The following is a 20,909-nucleotide window of genomic DNA, read 5'->3' on the forward strand; positions in this document are numbered from 1 at the left end:
TTTGTACCCAGTCACCCAGAGGATGTGTGTGCTGGGCTCCTAGGCCTTCTAAGGAGTCGGCGAGTGGTAACTGTGCCGTTCCTACGTGAGGTGGGACGTTACACGCAGGAGTCAGTAACACATTCAAGTGTAGCAGGAGGCTGCAGTTGTACGTGCATTCAGTAAAACTTATGCATCTCCTGGGTGTGCTGTCTGATCTATACAGATACCATGTATAACCTGTTATTAACCCAGATGAGACCTAATAATAAGTTTGTTTGTCTGTACCTGTGAGAGCAACTTAATTCTGCCCTCCTCATCCCCCGTTTTCACTGCGCTTCCTCCCGACATGGTAACACGTTATAAGCGTGGTGTGTGGAAACGTGTCCCCTCACCTGTAAGTCTGAAAATCTGTCCAGTGTGTGTAAGCTAAAATGCTTTTGTAATTATAAGTTAGAAGCAATTCTGCTGTTGTGTCAGAAGAACGAAGAGATTGCAGTTTGCACTCTTACTTGGACTTCTCAGGGTCAAGGTCAGAAGTACCGAAGTGGTACTTCAGTCACTGAAGCGAGCTGTAACTCAGTGTGCGTATAAACATTGCCATTTACCTGAAAGCTGGCATTTAGGAGTAGAGAGAGGTCATTTACAAGCAGTGGAAATGCTTTTAAGGATAGTATTTCTTAGCAGGTGTTGTGATTTGAGTTGTACTGTAGTTCTAGAGCTTTTAGAAAATCTAGAAATTCAGAGTGTGTTAAGACCTGTACTTGGGAGATGGTTGAGCTGGTAGGACCGTCATTCTAGTGCATCCTAAACTGGATGAACTGTTGCTCTGGCCTCTCTCTCTCACCAGAAATGCATTTTCCCCTCTGCAGAGCAGTTTCTGTACCCTGTCTTGGGTGAAGAGGAAGGTTTTTTTCTCAGTTTAATGTGCCCGGGCAGCTCTTCCATCGCAGAAGGCAGCAGTGAGCAGACGGTCGGGGTGTGGTGGCCAGGGCATTGTATCCTTGACTTTGTTCAGCTCTGAGCAGCTCAGCCACCTCTTTGCAGAAGAGCAAGTTTCTGCTATCCACATCCGTTTGGAGAAAATTGGTGTTCATTCACCTTGCAGGGGAGTTTTACTCCATTTTAGTATTTTTCAATTCATTATTGCTCCCATTGTTTTTCCCATGCTGCATTGCGTTTGCCTTTTCTTACTTTGAACATTTATAAAAATTATTGCTATGACTTCAGAAATTTTTATGTGTATGTACATCAGATTTTATTTCAGTCCTGTTCTATAATTGGTGATTTAGGGGTTTCTTAAGGAGAAGGGTGGTGGTTGTTTTCAGTGTGTTGTTTTCAGAGTAGTCCAGAATTTGCGAAGCGGTTTTGTCTTTCTGCATGGGTACGGCTGTACAGAGGTGCAGCTTCACTGCAGCACTGAGCTGCTCAGTGCCGTGCTCGGCGGTAGTGAGCCTGGACCCTTACCGAGGTGAGTTGAAGTGGCTTTAGAATGTTCTCCTAACACTACTTGGTTTTGCCACTGACCTTTCTGATGTTTTCTTGAGACTCTGTTGGCTTAAAGCCTGCATTTTACTTTTTAAGGTGGCTTGGATGCCTCATTTAAAGTCTGTGAGGTTTAAAAGAGCAAGTGTTTCAGGATGACTCCTAAGTCTTAGAAGTATATATTTTTTAATATTAATCATTGTGCTTAGTTCCGACTTGAAAGAACAGCTTGAGAAACATCTTGATGCTGGAGAACGCCCACAGCCAGCCATCAAAACTCACGTAGTCTCACCTGGCACAGCAATGCCAGATTTTCCGAAAACACTGTTGCCAGCATGCAGGACTCTCTCTGTCCTCACAGACCCTCTCAGGAGCTTCGGGGATGCAGGGGACTCCGACTCCTGCACAGCCACTGCGGGTGCAGATGACGGGGGCTCGCTGCCGCTTGCTGCACTCACTGAAGCTAAGCTGACCATTAGCCTCAACACCCCACAGATTCCCCTGGTTAGTTTGGGAAGCAGGAAAAGCTGCCTTCTCCCCAAACTGGCAGTTGAAGACGTAGGAATCGAGTCCCCAGGTATCCCTGGCTACGGGAGCCCTTGTGCAAGTGAGGGGTGCGTTGCTCCTTCCTGTTGGGTAAATCTCTTCAAGTCCAAAACAGGATCATTTCAGACCTGAGTGGATCTTTCGCAGGGTACGTTCTTGAAAGCAGCCTCGTGCTGTCCACCAAAAAAGAGCAGTCTTTGTAGGTGAAAAATCTCAGAAGCTTTTTGGTAGGTTTTCACTTTTAAATATAATGGCAATGGCATATTTGGGGTGATTTTCTAGGTTTGGCTTGGAGGGCAGGTTGTTTCTTTTGTTTAAAACTTGTAATACATATTTACTTGATAGTAAATACATAAAACATGCTTTTGGGCCGCTCTGGTCTCCACAGCCTGAGGCACACGCTTCCCTATGGTTCCCTTGAGCAGAAAGAAGAAAATCATCTTTTTCCTCTTCAAATCCTCTTCGAAATGCAGGCTGCTCACTCTGGCTGCTCGTTATGCACAGAAACAGTGCAGAACTTCCTGTGCAGAAATGTCATCCCAAATGGCAATCACAGAATACCACCGAGATATCTTAAGGGAGGGGATTGGACTACAATGCTGGGCACAATCCCAGAATTTCAGGAAAAGGGATTATTTTAAGACCAGAAAATTCTTGCCTGAGTTTCTCATTGTATTTTCATTATCGTGATGCGAAACACCCCGTCTTTAAATCAGTCTCACTTCTAATTGAATCCAGGACTCAGCCTAGGAATTACTTGGTACAGCTCCCGTGTTTGAGACCTTTCGTCCAGCGACGGGAGTGGGCGAGGGGAGCGCTGTCGCTGCCTGCGCAACGAGACCGGAGGTAAAACCTCAGTTCCAGTAGAGCAGAAGTCTTCGTGGAGCAAAGCCTCAGGGGAGCAGGATGTTTTGATCCCTCTGAAGTGTCTGATAATAAATTACTGGAGTACCTATAGATGAGGATCCCACTGTTATCACAAGTGCCACTCTAAAATTAAGTGTATAAAGCTGCATGCAAAAATCGGCGCTTCGTTTGTGAGATGTCATCTCTTCTGTAAATGCCGTGCAAAGAACGTCCTTCTGCCCACTTGAAATGCGGCTACTTTGCCTTTCATGAGTTCAGTTGAAGGGTAAGAGGTCCTAAAGTTCTGCCGTTTTCCAAAAATACCTTGGGAAGTGTTGCTGAACACACAGCAGCGTGTGGGATTTCATGTGGGATTCCTAGGAGTGCTTCTGCAGGAATACAGGTGAAAGGCATCTCCCCGAGAACGCTCTAGCTGTACACACAGGGGTTTTGTTAACTAGATGGTTTTGACATCTAGTCCTTGGTCTCGAGTGAAACTTGTTAACGCTTTGTTTGCAGCAAAGTGTCGCATCCTTCCGAGAGGACTGCTGGGTGAAGAGAGGCGGCCAGAATAGTGCGTATTTCAGCCCTGTTGGAAAAAAAGGAGCCCCCGAGAAGTGGATTCATGAATTTAGATAGACCTTTCTAGAGGGCAAAAAATACCTTATGGATGAAGAAAGCAGGTACAATCAAACCAGTAGAATGGGAAACTGCTGTAGTCTGACTAAGCAAAACTGCCCCTTGCCTGGTACTTCACCTTCCCGGGCTTGCGGGAACACCCAGGGTCTGTCCACTGCTCAGACCCTGTGGCCAACCAGCTGGATCTTCTTAAATTCCTAAAGACCAGGAGCAGCAATTGCTTTCTGCAACTAGAGCTTAACGAACCGGTCCTGTTAACAGCGTGACTGGTAGAAGGTACTGATGCAAGGGAGAGCAACGTATTCCGTTTGCCTGTCTTTGTTTCTAACATCTGTGACTTTGGTATTTAATATCCCACCAAAGTGCCAAAAGCTGTTGATTTGAACTGCGGGAATTGATTTTAACTGCCAGTAAATAGAGAAAGGATGGTGACATTCCCCGTTAATCATTTATGTCAAAGTTACTGATTTGAACTCCGGCTTGTGTGAACATCTCGGATGCTTTAGGGTTTGGGTCCCGTCGAGCTGCACTCCGACACGGCCTTATTTACTGATGCTGCCCCGTAGCCGTGAGATCCGTCTGCAGCTCCCGTTGCTCTCTGGATTTAACGCACTTCCTCCTGCGGTGAGGTGGTTGTGCGGGATTCACAGGCTTTCGCTGTCCTGTGAACGATGTTTTCGGTCGTTGCCCTTCCGGAGCGTTGCGGTAAATATCGAATACAGGAATAAAAACCAGTGCAGGTTATCGGGAGAAACGTGGTGTTGTCCTGGAATGGGCACTAGCTTTTCTGAAACACACAGCTGCCTAAATAAAGAAGTGTCCTCATCGCAGGATTAACTGATCGGGTTCGCCGATGGATTTGTTGCTATAGTTCCCACAGGAATTTGTCCTGGCATGGAGGCTTGGCAAAAAAAAAAACCCTCACGAAAAAAGCTTTGCAGCACCATGGAGTCCCAGTTGTGTGGGTTGGGGTGAGAGACATGAGCTGCACCAGGGATCTGCCGCGCTCTGTGTGCCACGGAGCTGGTTTCTGTGCCAGCCTCCTTGGGAGCACATGGATATCTGGCGGAGCGTGGGCAGAGGTGTTGCTGATCTGCCTTCGGAGAGACGGGCTTCGGGGCAGCGCGGGAGGTCGGGGAGCCCGGGGAGCGCTCTGCCGTGGGGGCCCCTTCCCTTTCCTTTCTCACAGCCCAGCCTTGTAAACGTTAATCCCAATTCCTTGGGCTTTGGAGGAATTGAACTTTATTTTTGGAGGCATGAACTTGGGTGGCATTTCCAGCAGTACTCGATGTTGGGCTGATGTGGCTGGCGCGGGAGGCAGCTGAGTTAGTACATAACGCTTTGGAAACCCCCAAAACTTCAGAAAACTCAAAGCCCTCTGCAGAGCTTTCTTTGAAATTTTATTTTGCTTTATGTTTTTAATTTCTGTGCTTTGTTGCAAATTCTTTTTTATGATGGAATATAGCTGTAATTTCTGGTGGAAGTCCATTAAACTAGAAACTGCCAAATCTGTGAGCACCCTCTCGTGGGGTCCTGACGTATTACAGCATGTTACCCCAAATCTGTCTTTTTCTGTGCATTTAAGTATAATTTCCAGATTTTAGTATATTGAATTAGGCGAGCTCTTGAGGCTTCAGAGAAATGCTTGAGGTCACAAAACTCATGGAAGTCTAGATCAGAGAATTAAAATATTCATAAACAACACATACTTAAAAGGTGTGGAATTGGTGTCAAATTCACATTAAAAACTTTACATTTTATCCATTTTGTATCAGGTTTTTATCTAGCATAATACCAAGTTTTTTAGACAACAGTGTTTAAAAAACCCAGTGGATACCTTTCATTTTTTAAAAGATATAGGTAATAGGGAATGGTTTATTAACTGTGGACGTGGTGAATTTGCTATTTAGTGTTTGTTCTATTTGTATGTTTTTGTTAGTTGTGAGCATCTTGGTCACAAAAATATGGTGGTTCTTTACTGCTGGGGCTCTGCTGCAGCCCACCGCTACAGCAGCAGTTACCTGCCCCGACTGATGCTGATAATTCCACACGTTCACAAGGCAGTGGCTTTGGAGGAAGCTGACTGCACTACGTTACCTTCTACCGTCTCATAAAAATAATCAGCGTCTTGAGGAGCAGTTGCAGATTTTCTGGAGTGACTCACGCTTTTGAGTCGTGTTTTCCCAAGGATTTGTTTCTGTGGAGAAATAACAGTTTCAGTGCGATGTCCTCGAGCCTCGAGCATCCTTTTACCTGTCGTTTTACCAGTTAGAGATGCTCTCATTGAAGAAGTATCTGTGTTCAGCTGCTCTCCAGAGCTCTTCCAGTTGGCTCCTTCAGCACTTCGCAGGCTTGGGCCGTCGTTCTGTCGGCAGCTTGAGGCAAGAGCCGTTCCTCCCCGCATGCCTCGTGCGGAGCCAACTGGGTGGCTGTGGAAGATAGCGAGAGGCGAGCGGGGGAGCGTGCCAGCTGGCCTCCGAGGTGCTCATCGCAACTGCTTCTCGGGCTCTGCTGCCTGCCGAGGGTGCCAGCTCGCAGCCCACGCCGCTCTTCCCCTTCCCTAGTCTGGCTGCAGACTGGGAACTTCTCTCGGGGTGCCTGTAACTGGGAGAACTGGTTTTCATTGCAGCGTAATGTAGGCATGGATTTGCACAGCCTCTGGGCGACTGGTGTGTTAGCGGGGGCTACAGCCCCACTTTTCAAGCGTTTCTGAGGTGGGTTTAAGTGACTTTTTTAAACTCGTCAAAGCTTCCCCTCTCCCCACCTGCTTTATGGCTAAATGTTGATGAATGGAGAGAGGTCTTTCCTGCGCTGACCTTCCAAGGCAGTGAAACCTGGGGTTTGGTTTGCTTTCTCCAAGCTCACCATCCCACTTGCTCACACCCTGTGCCGGAGCGAACCCCCGGCTGTCTCTCAGCAAAGGTGGATTATTTCCCGAGGACACCCACAGGTGCTGTGGCGTGTGATGTGCTGGGATTGCTCACACGGTCTCCGGGAAGCGTTTGGGGTTACGTTGTCACAGATAAATGAGATGTATGAAGTGATGCGCTGAAATTAATGCCTCGATCTGTGATTTCGTTTGTTCCAGAATGGCGTTCTTTCTGGAGGAGGTGATGACTTGCACCAAGCGTCTCCTGGAGGTGATATCTGGCTGGCTGCCTCGACATTTTTTCGGCGCAATCCTGGTTTCTCTCCCAGCTCTTGCAGTTTTTTCACACTTCACCTCTGATTTTGAAACAAATATACATGTAAGTTGTCGAACTCCATTTCGTAATCTGACGGTTTGGATCTAACAAAGCTTGTTGCTTGCCTGTGTCTCCCTTCACCTCCCTCGTGCTTTACATCTGTTGGACACGGATCCCTTAGAGGGACAGGGCTTTTGTGTATGGAGAGCAACATCGGGAGGATATAGTCAGGTTGGAGTGAGTCCAGAGGAGACCATGAAGATCCTCAGAGGGCTGGAGCCCCTCTGCTGTGATGAAAGGCTGAGAGCGTTGGGCTTGTTCAGCCTGGAGAAGAGAAGGCTCCGAGGAGACCTCATTGCACCTTCCAGTGCCGGAAGGGGCTACAAGGAAGCTGGGGGGGACTTTTTACAAAGGCCTGTAGTGACAGGACAAGGGGGAACGGGTTTAAATTGAAAGTGGGGAGGTTTAGATGGGACATCAGGAAGCAATTCTTCCCGGAGAGGGTGATGAGGCGCTGGGACAGGTTGCCCAGAGAAGCTGTGGATGCCCCATCCCTGGAAGTGTTCAAGGCCAGGCTGGGTGCGGGGCAACCTGGTCTAGGGTAAGGTGTCCCTGCCCATGGCAGGGGGGTTGGAACTGGATGATCTTTGAGGTCCCTTCCAACCTAAACCATTCTATGATTCTATATGTAAGTGTAAATCCTTGCTTATTTGGAAGGGCAGAAGAGGCGAGGGATATCCCTATATGCCTGCCTACATGCAGACTCTTTTCTTAGACCCAACGCTTCTGTGCATGTTTATTCTAGATAGGGCAAGTAGCGTATCTCAGGCTTTTCATTGCATTCACCCTGGTTTTGGTTTAGAGAGGTGCTGTGTGTGCTTAAAAGCGTCGCATGCCCATTCCTGAGTCCTAGTGGTGAGAACAGGTGTTAGCAGTGGATGTTGTTCCTCTGCCCAGTTAGATGGAGAAACTCAAAGGAGAGAGGTACCTCGGGGTGGTTACCCTGCGGGAGCGGCGGGAATGGGTGAAGGAGTGAATAAGCTGTCTTTGACAAGAGCGGGAAGCAGTTGGCATATTTAGCCCAGCCACAGAAAGGTCCGCAGGGGATTTGGTGTCTCCTTGAATAATAACATTCAGAAGGGGGGGACAAGGGGTTAAATATGAAGGAGGGAGAAGAACAGTTTAATTTAAAGGCATAAGCTTTTAAAAGCATAAGATCAGTGCCTAGAAAGCATTTGTGACAAAAATGGACTGGAACTGGAGCGGGTTGGGTGTTTCTCTCGAAGTTTCTCTTCGGTAGCACAGTGTGGGGTCCTTCCTTTCCAAGATCTCAGGGAATTCTGTTTCGCAGATCTCTGGCTATTTCAGTGCCCTGGGTGTAGATATCAACCAGATCCTCATTCTTCCTTTACACTTTATTGCTGGGTGTTGGGAAGTGTTGGTTCCATGGCAATGTGTGGACCACAGGTTTCTTTTTGGTCCTTCCTGATTTAAACATATATTCCCTGGTTGTCACAGTCACAGAGGAGTGTATTTGATATTCTTTCAAATCCCATGTTTAAAATCCTTCTGCAGCTTTTACCTTTTGTCAATTATAGTTGACTTTAAGCTGTCAGTGTTTTTTTTCCAGCTTAATGACAGCCTTCCTCCCTCGTCACTACCAGACAGCTAATTGTGGGAGGGGTTTCCTCACATTGAAGGGAGCTGAAAACTTTCAAGTCTCTCCCCTGATTTTTAATATCATCCCATTCATCACCATCCATGATCATCTCTCCAAAAAAACAGTGCTGGAAGAGCCATTTTATTCGTGCATTCTCGATACCTGTCCAGACCCGGCGGTTAGCCTAAACGCTGCAGGCAGCTGCAGGAAGGTGGTGGTGTTCAGCACCAAATGGAGCGTGAACTTTGCTTTCTTTCCTCTTGCAGGTTCTCCAGAGTCATGGGGTTGTTGGCTCACTCTCCAAGAGATGTCCCAGCTCGTCTTGTGCTCAGTGTTTCAGCAAGCATGGAGCTCTAGGAAATGGAGTCAATCTGTAGAGGGTCAGGTAAGTGTCATATTTTACTATGACATGGTTTTGCAAAGTTTTTTTTTATTCATAGCATTTTATACCTTCCCTTTGATGTAAAAATAATTAAAATCAAAATTAACAAAAACAGCAATGAACAAAAAAAAACTTTCCAAAGCCATGCATACATAGTAAAACACGGCACTTCCTGACCCTCTGGAGGCTGGCTTCATGCTGGGGCATAACTTGGAGGGAGAACCAGTGCTCTGCCACTTTCGGAGACCTGAAATGGGGGGAAAAAAGTCAGTTTAAATTAGGGTTTTTTTAATGGACACTTCTGAAATGACTTTTATCCATTTTTGAGTCATTTTAAAAAAAAAAACAAACCACCCACAAAACCGAAAACCAACTGTGCTTGTGGTTTAAAAATGTTGAATTATGTAAGGGTGTTTTTTTCCCATACACAGTGTCTGCTTCTGAATCACATGCTTATTTGTTATGCCACAGTACTGCCGGTCTGCAGTCTGTGCGCTTCCCTGTAAAGGAGATTTAAATGGGGAGAGAAAGGGAGAGAATGGTCATTTCATACTGTAAAAGGCAGTATGCAGCTAGAACAGAGCTCCTGATGCGGCTGGGGGGGCTCTGTTTTAGCTTCGATGGTCATGAACATCCTCAATAAAACCAAAATTTGCACATCAGCTTGAGAGTTTTGACCACTGTAAGACTGGATTTCTGGGAGATGAAGGCACTCTGGGGAATATATCCATCCTGCCCGTCCTTTTCTTTATCCAGTAAAGGAGGGGAAAGGGAAAGGTGATTTGATTTGTGGGGTTTTGTTTTGGGTTGTTTTTTTTTGAGACAGGGCATTTGGAACAGAAGATCTGAAATCGTCGTTTCAAATTGGCACAGATGGGGGTGTTACCGAGCATCAGTTGTCAGTGGCTGGTAACTGCCTTCCCTTCCCACACCGGACTTTTTCTTTTTGGGTTCACCTGCTGCAGGCCAGCCTAACACTGTCCTCTAAGAAGTGTTTTGAAGGGTTGGCAGTTGGGCGAAGTTCCTGAGGGTGAATGCGTTCCACGTTTTCAGTGCAGTTTCAGTCCAGTCTAGAACAGGCAGGTTCTCACCCCAGAAATGAGAGGAGATTTCCATGAGTGTTTACCCTCTTTTCTTTGATATTCTCTTTGTTTTTTTCCCAATCAGAAGAGGCACTGAGCCTTTTGCCAAGGTAAGCTGAAGGTATTGAAAGTTACTGAAGTAATGGTTGTGTAATGCAGCAGTACACTCCTCCATCTAGGGAAAATTGTGACAAACTACCCATGCTAAAAGTTTTCTTGCTCTTGGAAGGGAAGACCTGGATCTTCAAGCGCTGTCCTGGTGCAGACACTGGGGGATTACTTGTCGTGCATGTACACAGACGAAATGAGACCCTCCCTTTTGTGTCACCCGCTCTTTAGTTCACGCTGGCCATGATGTGCAGGACTCCCGTCAGCAAGAGGAAGCTAACCCGTGCTCTCTCTCTCTGTTCCAGTACACCATGTTTATGTGTTGCGCGATTCTGATCACCGTTGTGCAGTACTGTAACTTCTGCCAGCTTAGCTCCTGGATGCGGTCTCTGCTGGCAACCGTAGTAGGAGCAGTGCTTCTCATCCTGCTCTACATCTCCTTGTGTCCAGACAGGTGAGCATCACGCCTTCCATAGACCGTGCTCGAGATGAACACTTTGCTTTTCTCCCCTGGTGAAGTGAGGGTCTCATCCATGGGATGTTAGTATCTGCCATGAATTTCTCCAACATCTCAGTAATTTGATTTGGGAAGAGTTCTGCTTTGGTTTGTTTGGGTTTTGGGTTTTTTTTCCCTTTTGAAGGATTTCTGAGGGACCTTTTTCTGCAACCTGTGTTGAAATGACACTGTGTCCTCCGTCGATGTGTTTCTAGGGCGCACTTGCCACACCCATGGAATTGCCTTTCACTGTTTGGAAATCTGTTTCATTAGGAAATTTCTGAGGCATGTGGTTGGTGCCAGAGAGCCCAGTGGTTCTCCCGCACCCCTCTGGATTTATTTTTGCCCTTAGGGACCAAGTATCTTTCTTCCACCACCACTGCAAGGAATTCTCCACTGCACTGGTAGAGAGGTGCTCAGATTTAATCAGATTCTAATACACTGTTTCCTTTCTTATTTTCCTGCCTTTTTGGAGGCTGCTGCAAGGTAGTAATCAGAGGAATCAAGTTAGTGCAGTTTCTGTGCAATAACCTTAAGGCTTTGCAGTTTTTCCTCGGATAAGCAATTTTCCCCATAGGAGAACTTGTTTGCAGTATTCTCCTTCTGTTTCCTGGCCCAGAGAGCGGAGGGAGTCCTTCCAGCCATCCACTCCTATTGTCAGCATTCTGTAATCAACGGCACTTCTCAGTGGCTGAAGAAGTATCTTAGCCTTTGGCGCTCGCACCGCAGTGGACACTCTGCCAGGACCTCTTACGCTAGGTTATTCTAGTTTCTGTCAAAAGCCCTTCTGTCCTTTGAGCCTTCTATAGAAGGTTGCCAAATCATATGGTGAAAAACATGAAAAAACCCCAAACAAACCAAAAAGAGCTTTCAGATGCAAGTTCTGTGTGAGTATTTAGCTTTTAATCCCCTCTTCAGGTGGTCTTTCTTAATCTTGATCTATTTTATATATTAAAAAAAAAAGACAGGAGGAATAAAAGTCCCCCCTTAACACTTAGTCACATCTGTAATTTGGAAGTGGCTGTAAGGGTTGTAGGAAGAAAGCCTTTCCTTGGAAAAAAATAACTTGGAGCTGGAGTCAGCTGAGTTTCTGAATCATATTAGACTGAATAAAAATCCCTTTCTTGTCTCGGGCAGAGAGTGCAGGACACTTGGTTCTAGCTTCGGTGGAGGGATGCAGTGTTCAGTTTCTGGATGCCTCCCCTTTCTCACCTCTGATTTGTCCCTTCGGTTTTAGTTGTCCAGCTTACCCCGATACCGTCGGCTGCTCCAGCACACTAAGTGACCCTCTCCCACTGGGAAAGCTGCTTGTCCACCCGTTGGCGTTTTCCCTTGCAACGCTGGCGCTGTCCGACCACCACCTTCACTGAGAGCCGGGGTTTGGTTTTCCAGGGAAGTTTGTGAAGAGCAAACCCTTGATGCCATTTCCAGACTCCCTGGCTACTCTTCCACAACTCCCCCGAGCAGGGCTCCTTCCAGCTCAGCCAGATGCCTGCGTGCTGGCGTGCGTGCATGGCGCTGCCGTGGCGTAACTGCGTGCTGCTTCACGGCAGAGCCCTTTGAAATAGGGTCGTACAACGGTTTTGTGGGAGCGAAAGTCTTTGTGCAAAGGCAGGCAGCGAAGCCAGAGCTTGAAAAAGGTATCGTAGGGGCTGACATTCCCTTCAGGGATTGTTTGGACAGACCTCCCTGCCTCCATGTCAAAGGCGTTTTGTCACGGAAGACAGTCAGGTGCAGTAACTGTAACCCCTTATTCAAAGATGAGATTTTAGAACAAATGACACGTGTGACTGCTGCATCAGCTTGTGCCTAAGCTCTGTTTTAAGACTTGGTGCAGAAAGACAGGCACAAAACTTGGGATTTTCCCTGCATTTCAACTTTATTAAGGGACTGGGAAAGGCTGTTCCTGAGCAGGGAGGTGGGGACCTTGCTGTTGTCTCAGTTCATAGCAGCGGCTTTTGCTGACTGCTAAAGGGGTGGCTGAATGTTAAAGAAACATTACCTTGAGAAATTTTGCTAATAGTGGCATATTTTCACCTGTGGTTTGAACAGCGGTGACCAGAAGTCCTGGAATATGGTGTTATTTCATCTTTTAAAAATAAATATTTAAGGTAATAGACAGAGCTGTTCGTCTGCAGGAAGGAGAAAGGGATTTACGGAATTGATCACGGACAGAAATAATACAGGTTGAATTAGCGAGACCCACACTTTTGTTTGTAATCACCTTTTTGTTCCTTTCTTATCATTAATCTGGCTAAAGGTTTTTTTGTTGCCGTGGTAATTGCAGCTTTGTGCGCATCACAGCCAGATCCATTCTGCAGGCTTCTTTACTTCCTTTTCCCCAAAGTAACTTGTCCTGAGAGCTGCGAGACTTGATTGGGGTAGAGAAATTGTAATGCGAGTAAACACAGAAATGGCTTTAACTGCTTATTTCCTGCAGTGGCATTTTCAAAAACAGGCTCCGTGTTTTTATTTGGGTGTTTTTTTCTTTTGGGAAGGGTTGTGGTTTGCTTTTTTGGGGTTTTTTTGGGTTTGTTTATTTTTAAATCTTTGTGGCATAACCGGGTTTGGGAGTTCTGAAAGTGCTTTTCTGTGTTTCCAAGGTAAGATTGGATTGTTTAACAGTTGCTCGCTCGGGGCATCGCTCTGGCAGCGTTATCATCTGTTACCCTTTGGAGGTGTTTGTGTCTCTGGGTCTGCCTGCGCCTGCTTCTCCCAGGCAAAAAGTGCAAATCAGCCACGTTCAAACAGTGTGTCGGAAGCTGGTGCAGTGTGCAGTGCAACTATCGGCCCTGCCATCTGTGTAATAGAAAAGGGTAAACGCGAGCTGCAATTCTGGCAGAATGCTTTAACTTTCCTTCTGACATCAATGTTGTTTTCTTTCAGCTCCGTGGACACTTCTCCTCTAGATTTGGCACAGAACTTTAGGTAAGCTTTATATAAAATCACCATCTTTAGGGATAGAAACGTTTTCAGTCAGTTGTATGTAGCAAAACTTTGCATCCGCAGTATAACCCACTGGGGAATTCCACACATCGGTTCAAAACTCCCTGTGTACTTTATTTCCTTTACAGAGAACTTGGGAATGACCAAGAATCAACAGAGAGCTGATGCTGCCGTCCCTGGGCTGTGTAATGCTGTTTTCTTTCTAGATTTGATTTCTAGGAAATAGAACTACGAAGGAGCTGTATAAAATAGCATCTGTTCTTCTAGTAGTTGCAGTTCTTAGAGCATTATCTGTCCCTCACGAGGTATTAATTGGATTTCCTTGGTTGATTTACACCATTCAGAAGCGTGCTGAGTTGGATGCTATCCACAGCTGGCCAGGTGAGAATTCCCTGTGGTAGAGGAGCTTCAGCTAAACCATATCCCAGGGACGGAGACACGGTGGCGATGCCGGTCTGGGTGCTGGCTGCCACCCTCGGCTCGCTCTGGCAGAATAACGCGTCCTGGAGAGCAAAGGAAATTTCAGCCCCCAGACTTCTAAAGTAACTAAAATCTTCTCCTGGGTTATTAACAGCCCCTTACAAATAAACACATTAAAGGTGCCCTCGGATTACGGCTTTGTTGCGAGTTTCACAGTACCGGTTTTGAAGTGTTCTCACTGGTCTCGGGTGTTAGAAGAGTACACGTTTGCTCATTACAAACTGGGGAGCAGGGCTGAAGTCAGTCACTGAAGGGAATGTGCTGAAAAGGCACTTTGTGAAATGTTATGCAACACCAAAGTACAAAAGTCCCAAATACTCCAGCATGGTGATGGCCGGAAGTGATGTTGTAGGGTTAGCCTGACTTCGGTCCTCACTGCTTTATTACCAGTTCGTGAAGTCGCCGAACCTTTTGCGTTGCTCGGCATCAGGCGTCGCGCCCAGCACCCACAGCAGCATAGCAGGCTCCTGCCCAGCTGCTAATCACTAATAAATGATTCATTCTGCCCTAAATAATTGACAAACCACTCTTCCATTCAGTGACGTCATTGCTTATTAGAAATCTGGGAAAAAATTAGCTGTCGAGCACGGTTTGTTTTTCTTCCATAAGTATGTAACTTCTACCTCAGGACAAAGAAAGGTAAAAGCGGGTAAGAAACCGAACCTCGTGGAAGATGTTGCAAACAGACGTGGAGGGCGCTCCCCCGCTTTGCCAATCCTAGCTTGTGATTTAAATACCAAGTAAGGCGGTGACCAACATTCCTGCCTCATTAAACATTTTGTGAACTTTGTCTTAAACTTTTTCTTGTGAGATGTGCAAGACTTGCACTCTGACTGCCTTTCTGTCGGGGGGAGTTAAAAAGGCCCGTGGCACACGCGCGCGTTGGAACTGTGTCGCGCTGCCCTTCCCGCGCGCTGGCAGCGGTTTGGTCAGGTTGGTTGGTCGCTGTCTCTGCTTTGATCAGGAACTGTGTTACCGAATACCACAGCTCTTAGAGTTCTGTGCAAACAGGATTCCCCCCTCCTCCCGTGGTGGACTAGTAGAAAGGTGAAACTCCCTTATCCTAAGAAACGGCTTTGCCGTTCCTTTCTCGCCGGAATAACTAAAAAAGGTTCCTTGCTCACTCCCGCCGGCACAAAAGCTTTTCCTGTGTTCCAGGAGGGGCAGACAAACGGACTTGTGTTGCATGCCTCGATGAGGTTGTTCCCTTTTCTTGATCAGGAATCGAGGTGATCGTTAACGTTGCGTGGGAGGAGTTGCTGGTAACGGTGACGGAGTCTTAGTCCCGCGCTCGTCTCTGCCTGTCCACGCTGGGTCAGTAAATCAGGGTGCGGGATGTGCCTTGTTTTCCAGACAGACCAGTTCTTCAGCCCAAGAGAGAGATGACCACGAACTTGGTCTTTTAAGCAGGGCATGTTTCTCCATTTCATTCATTTCTTATCCCGGAGCAGGTAGGGTTTATTATTTTCCAGTCTGTGGCCTCTGGAGGAGGAACAGTGACAGGCCACGAGGTGGAAGAGTAAAAGCGCTTGATGTGGGGGGTGGAGGGGGGTGTTTATATGGATCCACTCTGTGTTCTTCATCAAAAGCAGCTGTCTGCTTTCCCCTTCCCGCTCTGCTCCACCATGCTTTGTCAAGACTGAGCAGGCACGCCTCCGCTTTAAACGCAGCAAGAGATCCAAATGCAAACATAGGTTACTGGCTCGGAAGCCAAATGGCTTTCCAAAAGTCTTTTCTAAGTGGAAAGCCGCTATCTGTATGATTTGTGATCAAGCCAAAGGAGATTCTGTCTCCGGAGCTCTCACTTCTTCCGTATTGGACGCGCAGCCCGGATGAAGACGCCAAGCGGATAGCTCGGTGTCTGTGCCAGGAAGCTCTTCACCACTTGGAGTTAAAGGAACGTTGTCGGCTTAAGATTTCAGCCCGAATGGTTTTGAAAATCAGTTTTCTGCTGCAGCACCTCATCAAAAGTAGAGCTCAGAAAGATCGGGGGGGGTGATCCTTTCTGTTGAAGGTGTGTGGGGTCTTACTCCTTTCATTCTAAAAGCTGGCTTTGGGTCATCTTTGCTTACTGACTGGGAGGTGATTTGTAGTCCTGTAGGTGTGTGACCTGCTCACCACAGCGTCCAGAAATGTGATTTCTGACCGAGTAAGATGGAACCGCTCCCCCTCCTCGGGCTGGCGCCGCGGCTTTCTGCGCTCATGCTTGCAGCAGTGGCGTCGTGACCAGAAACGCCCGTGCTGGAAAAGCTACTGCACCTTCTGTTTTGAGACCCTGACCCCTTACCTTCTGAGTGAAACCAGGGCAGCTCGCAGGGGAGTCGCTCCCTGCACCTGCAGGTCCCGGTGCTGCGCCCGGGGGGAAGCCAGGTCGGGCCTGGAGGGGATGGCTGAGAGCTCGCAGATGCCGGGGCTTCGGGAGAGGTGAATGGGGTCGGCGGGTTCTTCTTAGAAGGCTGATCCTGCCTTCAGCACGAGCCACTTCCTACCCTAAAATTCGTGGGGCTTGCCCACTTCATTTAAGGGGAATTAGAGTACTTTGAGGAGCGTTTTGTACAGTGAACTGTAAACAAAAAGCCTTTAATGACTTAAATAAATCCCTGTGGCGGGGATGCTTGATGTTGGAGCAGATTATCTGGATCAAACTCGTACCCTCAAAGGAGTAACATGTTATTGCTCAGCCCCTCTAGATCTCTTCCCACAGGATAATGGAAAATACCCAGCTATTTGGAGAACCTGAATAGTGCTCCTTATCTGAGATTCATTCCTCACCTTCTCCAGCCTTACTCATTTTTGAAGATCTTTTCCTTATCCTGCCCTCACTTTGTCTTATAAACCCATCGAAGCGGGAGGCTGTTTTCCCACCTGCAAAATAGGTAGCGAGGATTGTGTTTCAGGAATTGCTGCCGTTCTGGTCATTCATAACTCGGCCTTTGTCTTAGTCTCTGACTTGTCTTTCTGGGAGAAAATGAATAGGTTCACATCAGAGGTTCCGTTGAGAAAAGTCGTCATAAGGGAGAAAGGAAGGTCTGGGTACAGCAACGCACCACCTGGTTGTGGCACCCATTCTGTGGGTCGGGGGTAATCTCCTTTTGTTCTTCCTGTGTGGGTTTTTTAATATCAAACCAGTAAAGTGAACACACCGTCTCACTTCTCCAGGGATAAACATATTTATGGTTGAAAACAAAAGGGTGATTTCCAACATAATACGCAATCTTGGCTTTAACCTGAAATTCAACCTGTATTTTACTTCCTGGAAGCTTTGTCTCCCCTAGGCTTACTGTGATAAAAGGGAATAGATCCAAACACCACAGCATATACAGATGTGTCCCCAGATTGGCCGCATGCGTCTGTTCGACAGCTGTGCGGTGTTTTTGCTTCATCGCGCGTTTCTGCCAATGATCAGAAAAAGGAACTGGGTCGGTAGCACCACGGAGTGGCTGAAACGCCTGCTCCGGTCTCGGAAGTGGAAGTGGGTCCCCCAGGGACGTAAAGAAACAGATTGAACTTAGTAGAGAAACGGATCTAGCCTTCTCGAGCTGTCGCTGCAGTTGTGCTTTGAGCTTTCATCTCTTTTGCTAAGATACCTTCCCAAGAGACAGACAGACAGACACTCAGATACAGATTGCCTTCCTGTTTTTCCAAGGGGAAAGGTTGTGCAATGCTTTCTCTTATCAAACCATCTCTTCACGTGAAAAACCTCCGCGTGTGTCTGCTCATATCAAATCTCAAGTTTTGGCATCATTTGATAGCAAAAAATTGCGGTTGGGTGTCTCCAGAAAGCACCGCGTGCCAACCTGTCTGGGCTTAGGCTTCGCTCTGGGATTGCAGAGCAATCTGTGCATCTGTGTCTCCCCAGAACGCCGAGGTTGTAGACTGCAGATGTCTCCGTGGTAGGGGCGGTTTGGCCCCGGAGGCGCATCCATCCGTGCTTCGGGATCTGCACAGGCAGCCGAGAAGCGTCAGGAGGGTTTGAAACGTTCCGCTCAGTCGATGCGAGACGTGACTTTTTATAAATCTTGGCACTTGGAGAAACTTTCTGTCTCCGCCGTAAAAAGCTTCAGCGGTTACAGCCTACAGGAAAGTCAACCCGGCGCCCCGGCGCAGGAGACCTGCGCTTCTGCGGGGCGTCTCGTCCCTGCGTGCGTGACCGCGAAGCTTGCTGGTCTCTGAGGAGCAGAGAAGGCTGAAGCAGGAGTGGGTAAAGCAGACGTTTCTGAATGTCTGCTTTAGAACACCAAAAAGGATTAATTCTGCCAAGCTTGGGCGCAGACACACGTGTGCACGCACGGATCTGAACACGCGCGCCGGCACTTGGGGTGGGTTTATGTACGTATTTACGCGTAGTGCCTTTAGTTACGTACTTAGATACAACGGTAGCTGTTTTCTTGGTAAAGTCCTTACGACCAGGGCTGTGGTACAGGCTGGGAATTTCTGCGTGGCTGCAGGTGATCATCCCTTCAAGGATGTGCTCCGAGAGCTTACGAATGAAATGAATTCTTGAGCACGCTTAACAGCAGGCAAAGTTATTGAAGCCTGTTTTACAACTTAGCATTGTACGTACAGTGCTGCTAGAAAAGGATTTCTGACTGTGGAACAGAAACGGCAGCGCCCTAACTCTGTGTTTTTAAATGCACCTTTTTGTGTTCTTCCCTTTCTTCTGCTTCCAGCTCCAGAAAAAGTCCGTGCAACAGTTCGGCGCCGAACGCCACGAAGAGGCCAGCGGACCTGATCGGTCAGGAGGTGATTTTGGTGTCCTTCCTTCTGCTCCTCCTGGTCTGGTTTCTGAATCGAGAGTTCGAGGTCAGTTACCGCCTCCACTACCATGGAGACGTGGAGGCCGATCTTCATCGCACCAAGATCCAGAGCATGAGGGATCAAGCTGACTGGTTGCTGCGGAATATTATTCCGTACCACGTGGCCGAGCAGTTGAAGGTTTCCCAGAGCTATTCCAAAAACCACGACAGCGGCGGAGTAATCTTTGCAAGCATTGTCAACTTCAGTGAGTTCTATGAAGAGAACTACGAAGGAGGCAAGGAGTGCTACAGAGTCCTGAATGAACTGATCGGGGATTTTGACGAGCTGCTGAGCAAACCACATTACAGCAGCATTGAGAAAATCAAAACAATTGGGGCGACCTACATGGCCGCTTCGGGACTGAACACCTCGCAGTGTCAGGACAACCACCATCCCCACGGACACTTGCAGACCCTTTTTGAATTTGCCAAAGAAATGATGCGAGTGGTGGATGACTTCAACAACAACATGCTGTGGTTCAATTTTAAGCTTAGGATCGGCTTTAACCACGGCCCTCTCACCGCTGGGGTCATCGGCACCACCAAGCTGTTGTATGACATTTGGGGGGACACTGTGAACATCGCGAGCAGGATGGACACCACCGGTGTCGAGTGTCGCATACAGGTGAGTGAGGAGAGCTACCGCATCCTCAGCAAGATGGGGTATGACTTTGACTATAGGGGCACGGTCAATGTGAAGGGGAAAGGTCAGATGAAGACCTACCTCTACCCAAAATGCATGGACAACGGGATCGTGCCGCATCACCAGTTGTCTATATCTCCAGACATTCGGGTTCAAGTGGATGGCAGCATTGGGCGATCTCCGACGGATGAGATTGCCAACCTGGTGCCTTCTGTACAGAGTTCCGATAAGACAGCCCACGGCACAGACAACTCGGAAACCAAGGACGTCCTTCCTTCCGCCAAGAAGCTCCAGAAGGATGCGGTGAAGGCAGAGGAGAGGTGCAGGTTTGGCAAAGCCGCGGAGAAAACTGACTGTGAGGAAGCGGGAGCCGAGGAGGTCAACGAACTGACGAAGCTAAACGTCTCTAAGAGCGTATGATGCGCTGTCGGAGTTGCATGGAGTGCTCTGTCCATAGAAACACAAAGACGTTTGCAACTGGCAGTTTTCTTTTCCAAGAGAGACCTTCTCCCCAACCTGGGTTGTACGTTTGTTTTCATTTCAGCGCCTGGTGCTGTGTGGATCACAGCTCTTCGGGGCTTCTTTTCATCCGTCTCTCTCCTCCGTGCCCCAGATCACATCCCGAGCTCCCCAGCTCCCTGTGCAACCATCTTACAGCTGAGTAGAGGATATTAAGTGCCTTCAGATATACTCCACTGGACTCCCTGTCAAGGTACAGAGGCCCCAAGTGAAATCATAGCTTTGGGTATTTATCTAATTTTAAAGAAAAGAAAAGCTGTGGTTGTATCATTTTTATTGTTGTTTCTCACAAAACACTTTTTTTGGCTAATGCAACTCCCTGGGTTTTTTATATCTCTCTGAACGATGTTTTACTGTTATCAGACCTTTTGTATGTAAACACACAGACAAACGTGCATGTATCTACCGTAAGAGACTGACATCCAGTGCCGGTAACGTACCACACGAGAGTGTCTTGGCGAGGGGGTGACGCAGTTCGACTGTGTTGGGCTGGAGGAGGAGTTCCGCAGCGGCTCGACGTTTAGGTAGAGTAGGCTGACCGACTGCTGTCGCTTGATGCTCCTTTACCGACGCTTTCTTCAACCTTCACGTGCCATCGTGTGCTTTGGATACACTTCTTTTCCATATAGCCAATGAGTTATTGACGCGTGGGAACGGAATAAGGGTGTGGACATCGCCAGCTCTCGGGACAGGTTTCCGGAACCAGCCGAGCGACCACGAGAGCGTTGACGATTCGGGTCTTGCGAGTCTAAGGCAGTTTGTGTTCCTCCGGGCGCTAGCTGAGTTGGTGCAGGTAGGTGACGGTGGCGTCTCTAAGCTGGTCTGATTCGAGAGAGAAAAGAGAAATAAATGTGTTGGGAATGCCTTTATTTATTTATTTATTTTATTCCTGGTTTTATTTTCTTCGGGGGGGCGTTTTGTGTGCGGAAGGGGTCAGGAGAGACGGATTGTTAATGGGTTTAATAGGAGGGTGTTTCAGCCTCTTTGAACTACCAGCCACTGTGAGGATGTTAACCTAGGCAGTATTTGTTTCCAAGCTGCTGAGACTTCCGAAGCCACCGAATGCAGCCGAGTATCCCAGCTGTGCTGTACAGTGGTGCTGCACAGTGCTTTTCAG

General features: G+C 47.7%; 1 protein-coding gene across 1 annotated transcript in view; it reads left to right on the forward strand.

The window, feature by feature from the left end:
• The window catches only part of ADCY9 (adenylate cyclase 9), a gene marked incomplete at its 5' end in the record, with an annotated part of 85,000 nt that extends 65,250 nt beyond the window's left edge, over nt 1–19,750 (forward strand). Inside the window, 4 exons of the mRNA XM_010148043.1 lie at nt 6,584–6,743; nt 10,218–10,366; nt 13,295–13,336; nt 18,505–19,750. Of these exons, the coding sequence (XP_010146345.1) occupies nt 6,584–6,743; nt 10,218–10,366; nt 13,295–13,336; nt 18,505–19,693 (1,540 nt within the window). The remainder of the gene's footprint in view (nt 1–6,583; nt 6,744–10,217; nt 10,367–13,294; nt 13,337–18,504) is intronic.
• Between the last annotated feature and the right edge of the window lie 1,159 nt (nt 19,751–20,909).

The sequence above is a fragment of the Eurypyga helias genome, unplaced genomic scaffold, assembly GCF_000690775.1.
Source record: "Eurypyga helias isolate BGI_N326 unplaced genomic scaffold, ASM69077v1 scaffold7653, whole genome shotgun sequence".
Lineage (NCBI taxonomy): Eukaryota > Metazoa > Chordata > Aves > Eurypygiformes > Eurypygidae > Eurypyga > Eurypyga helias.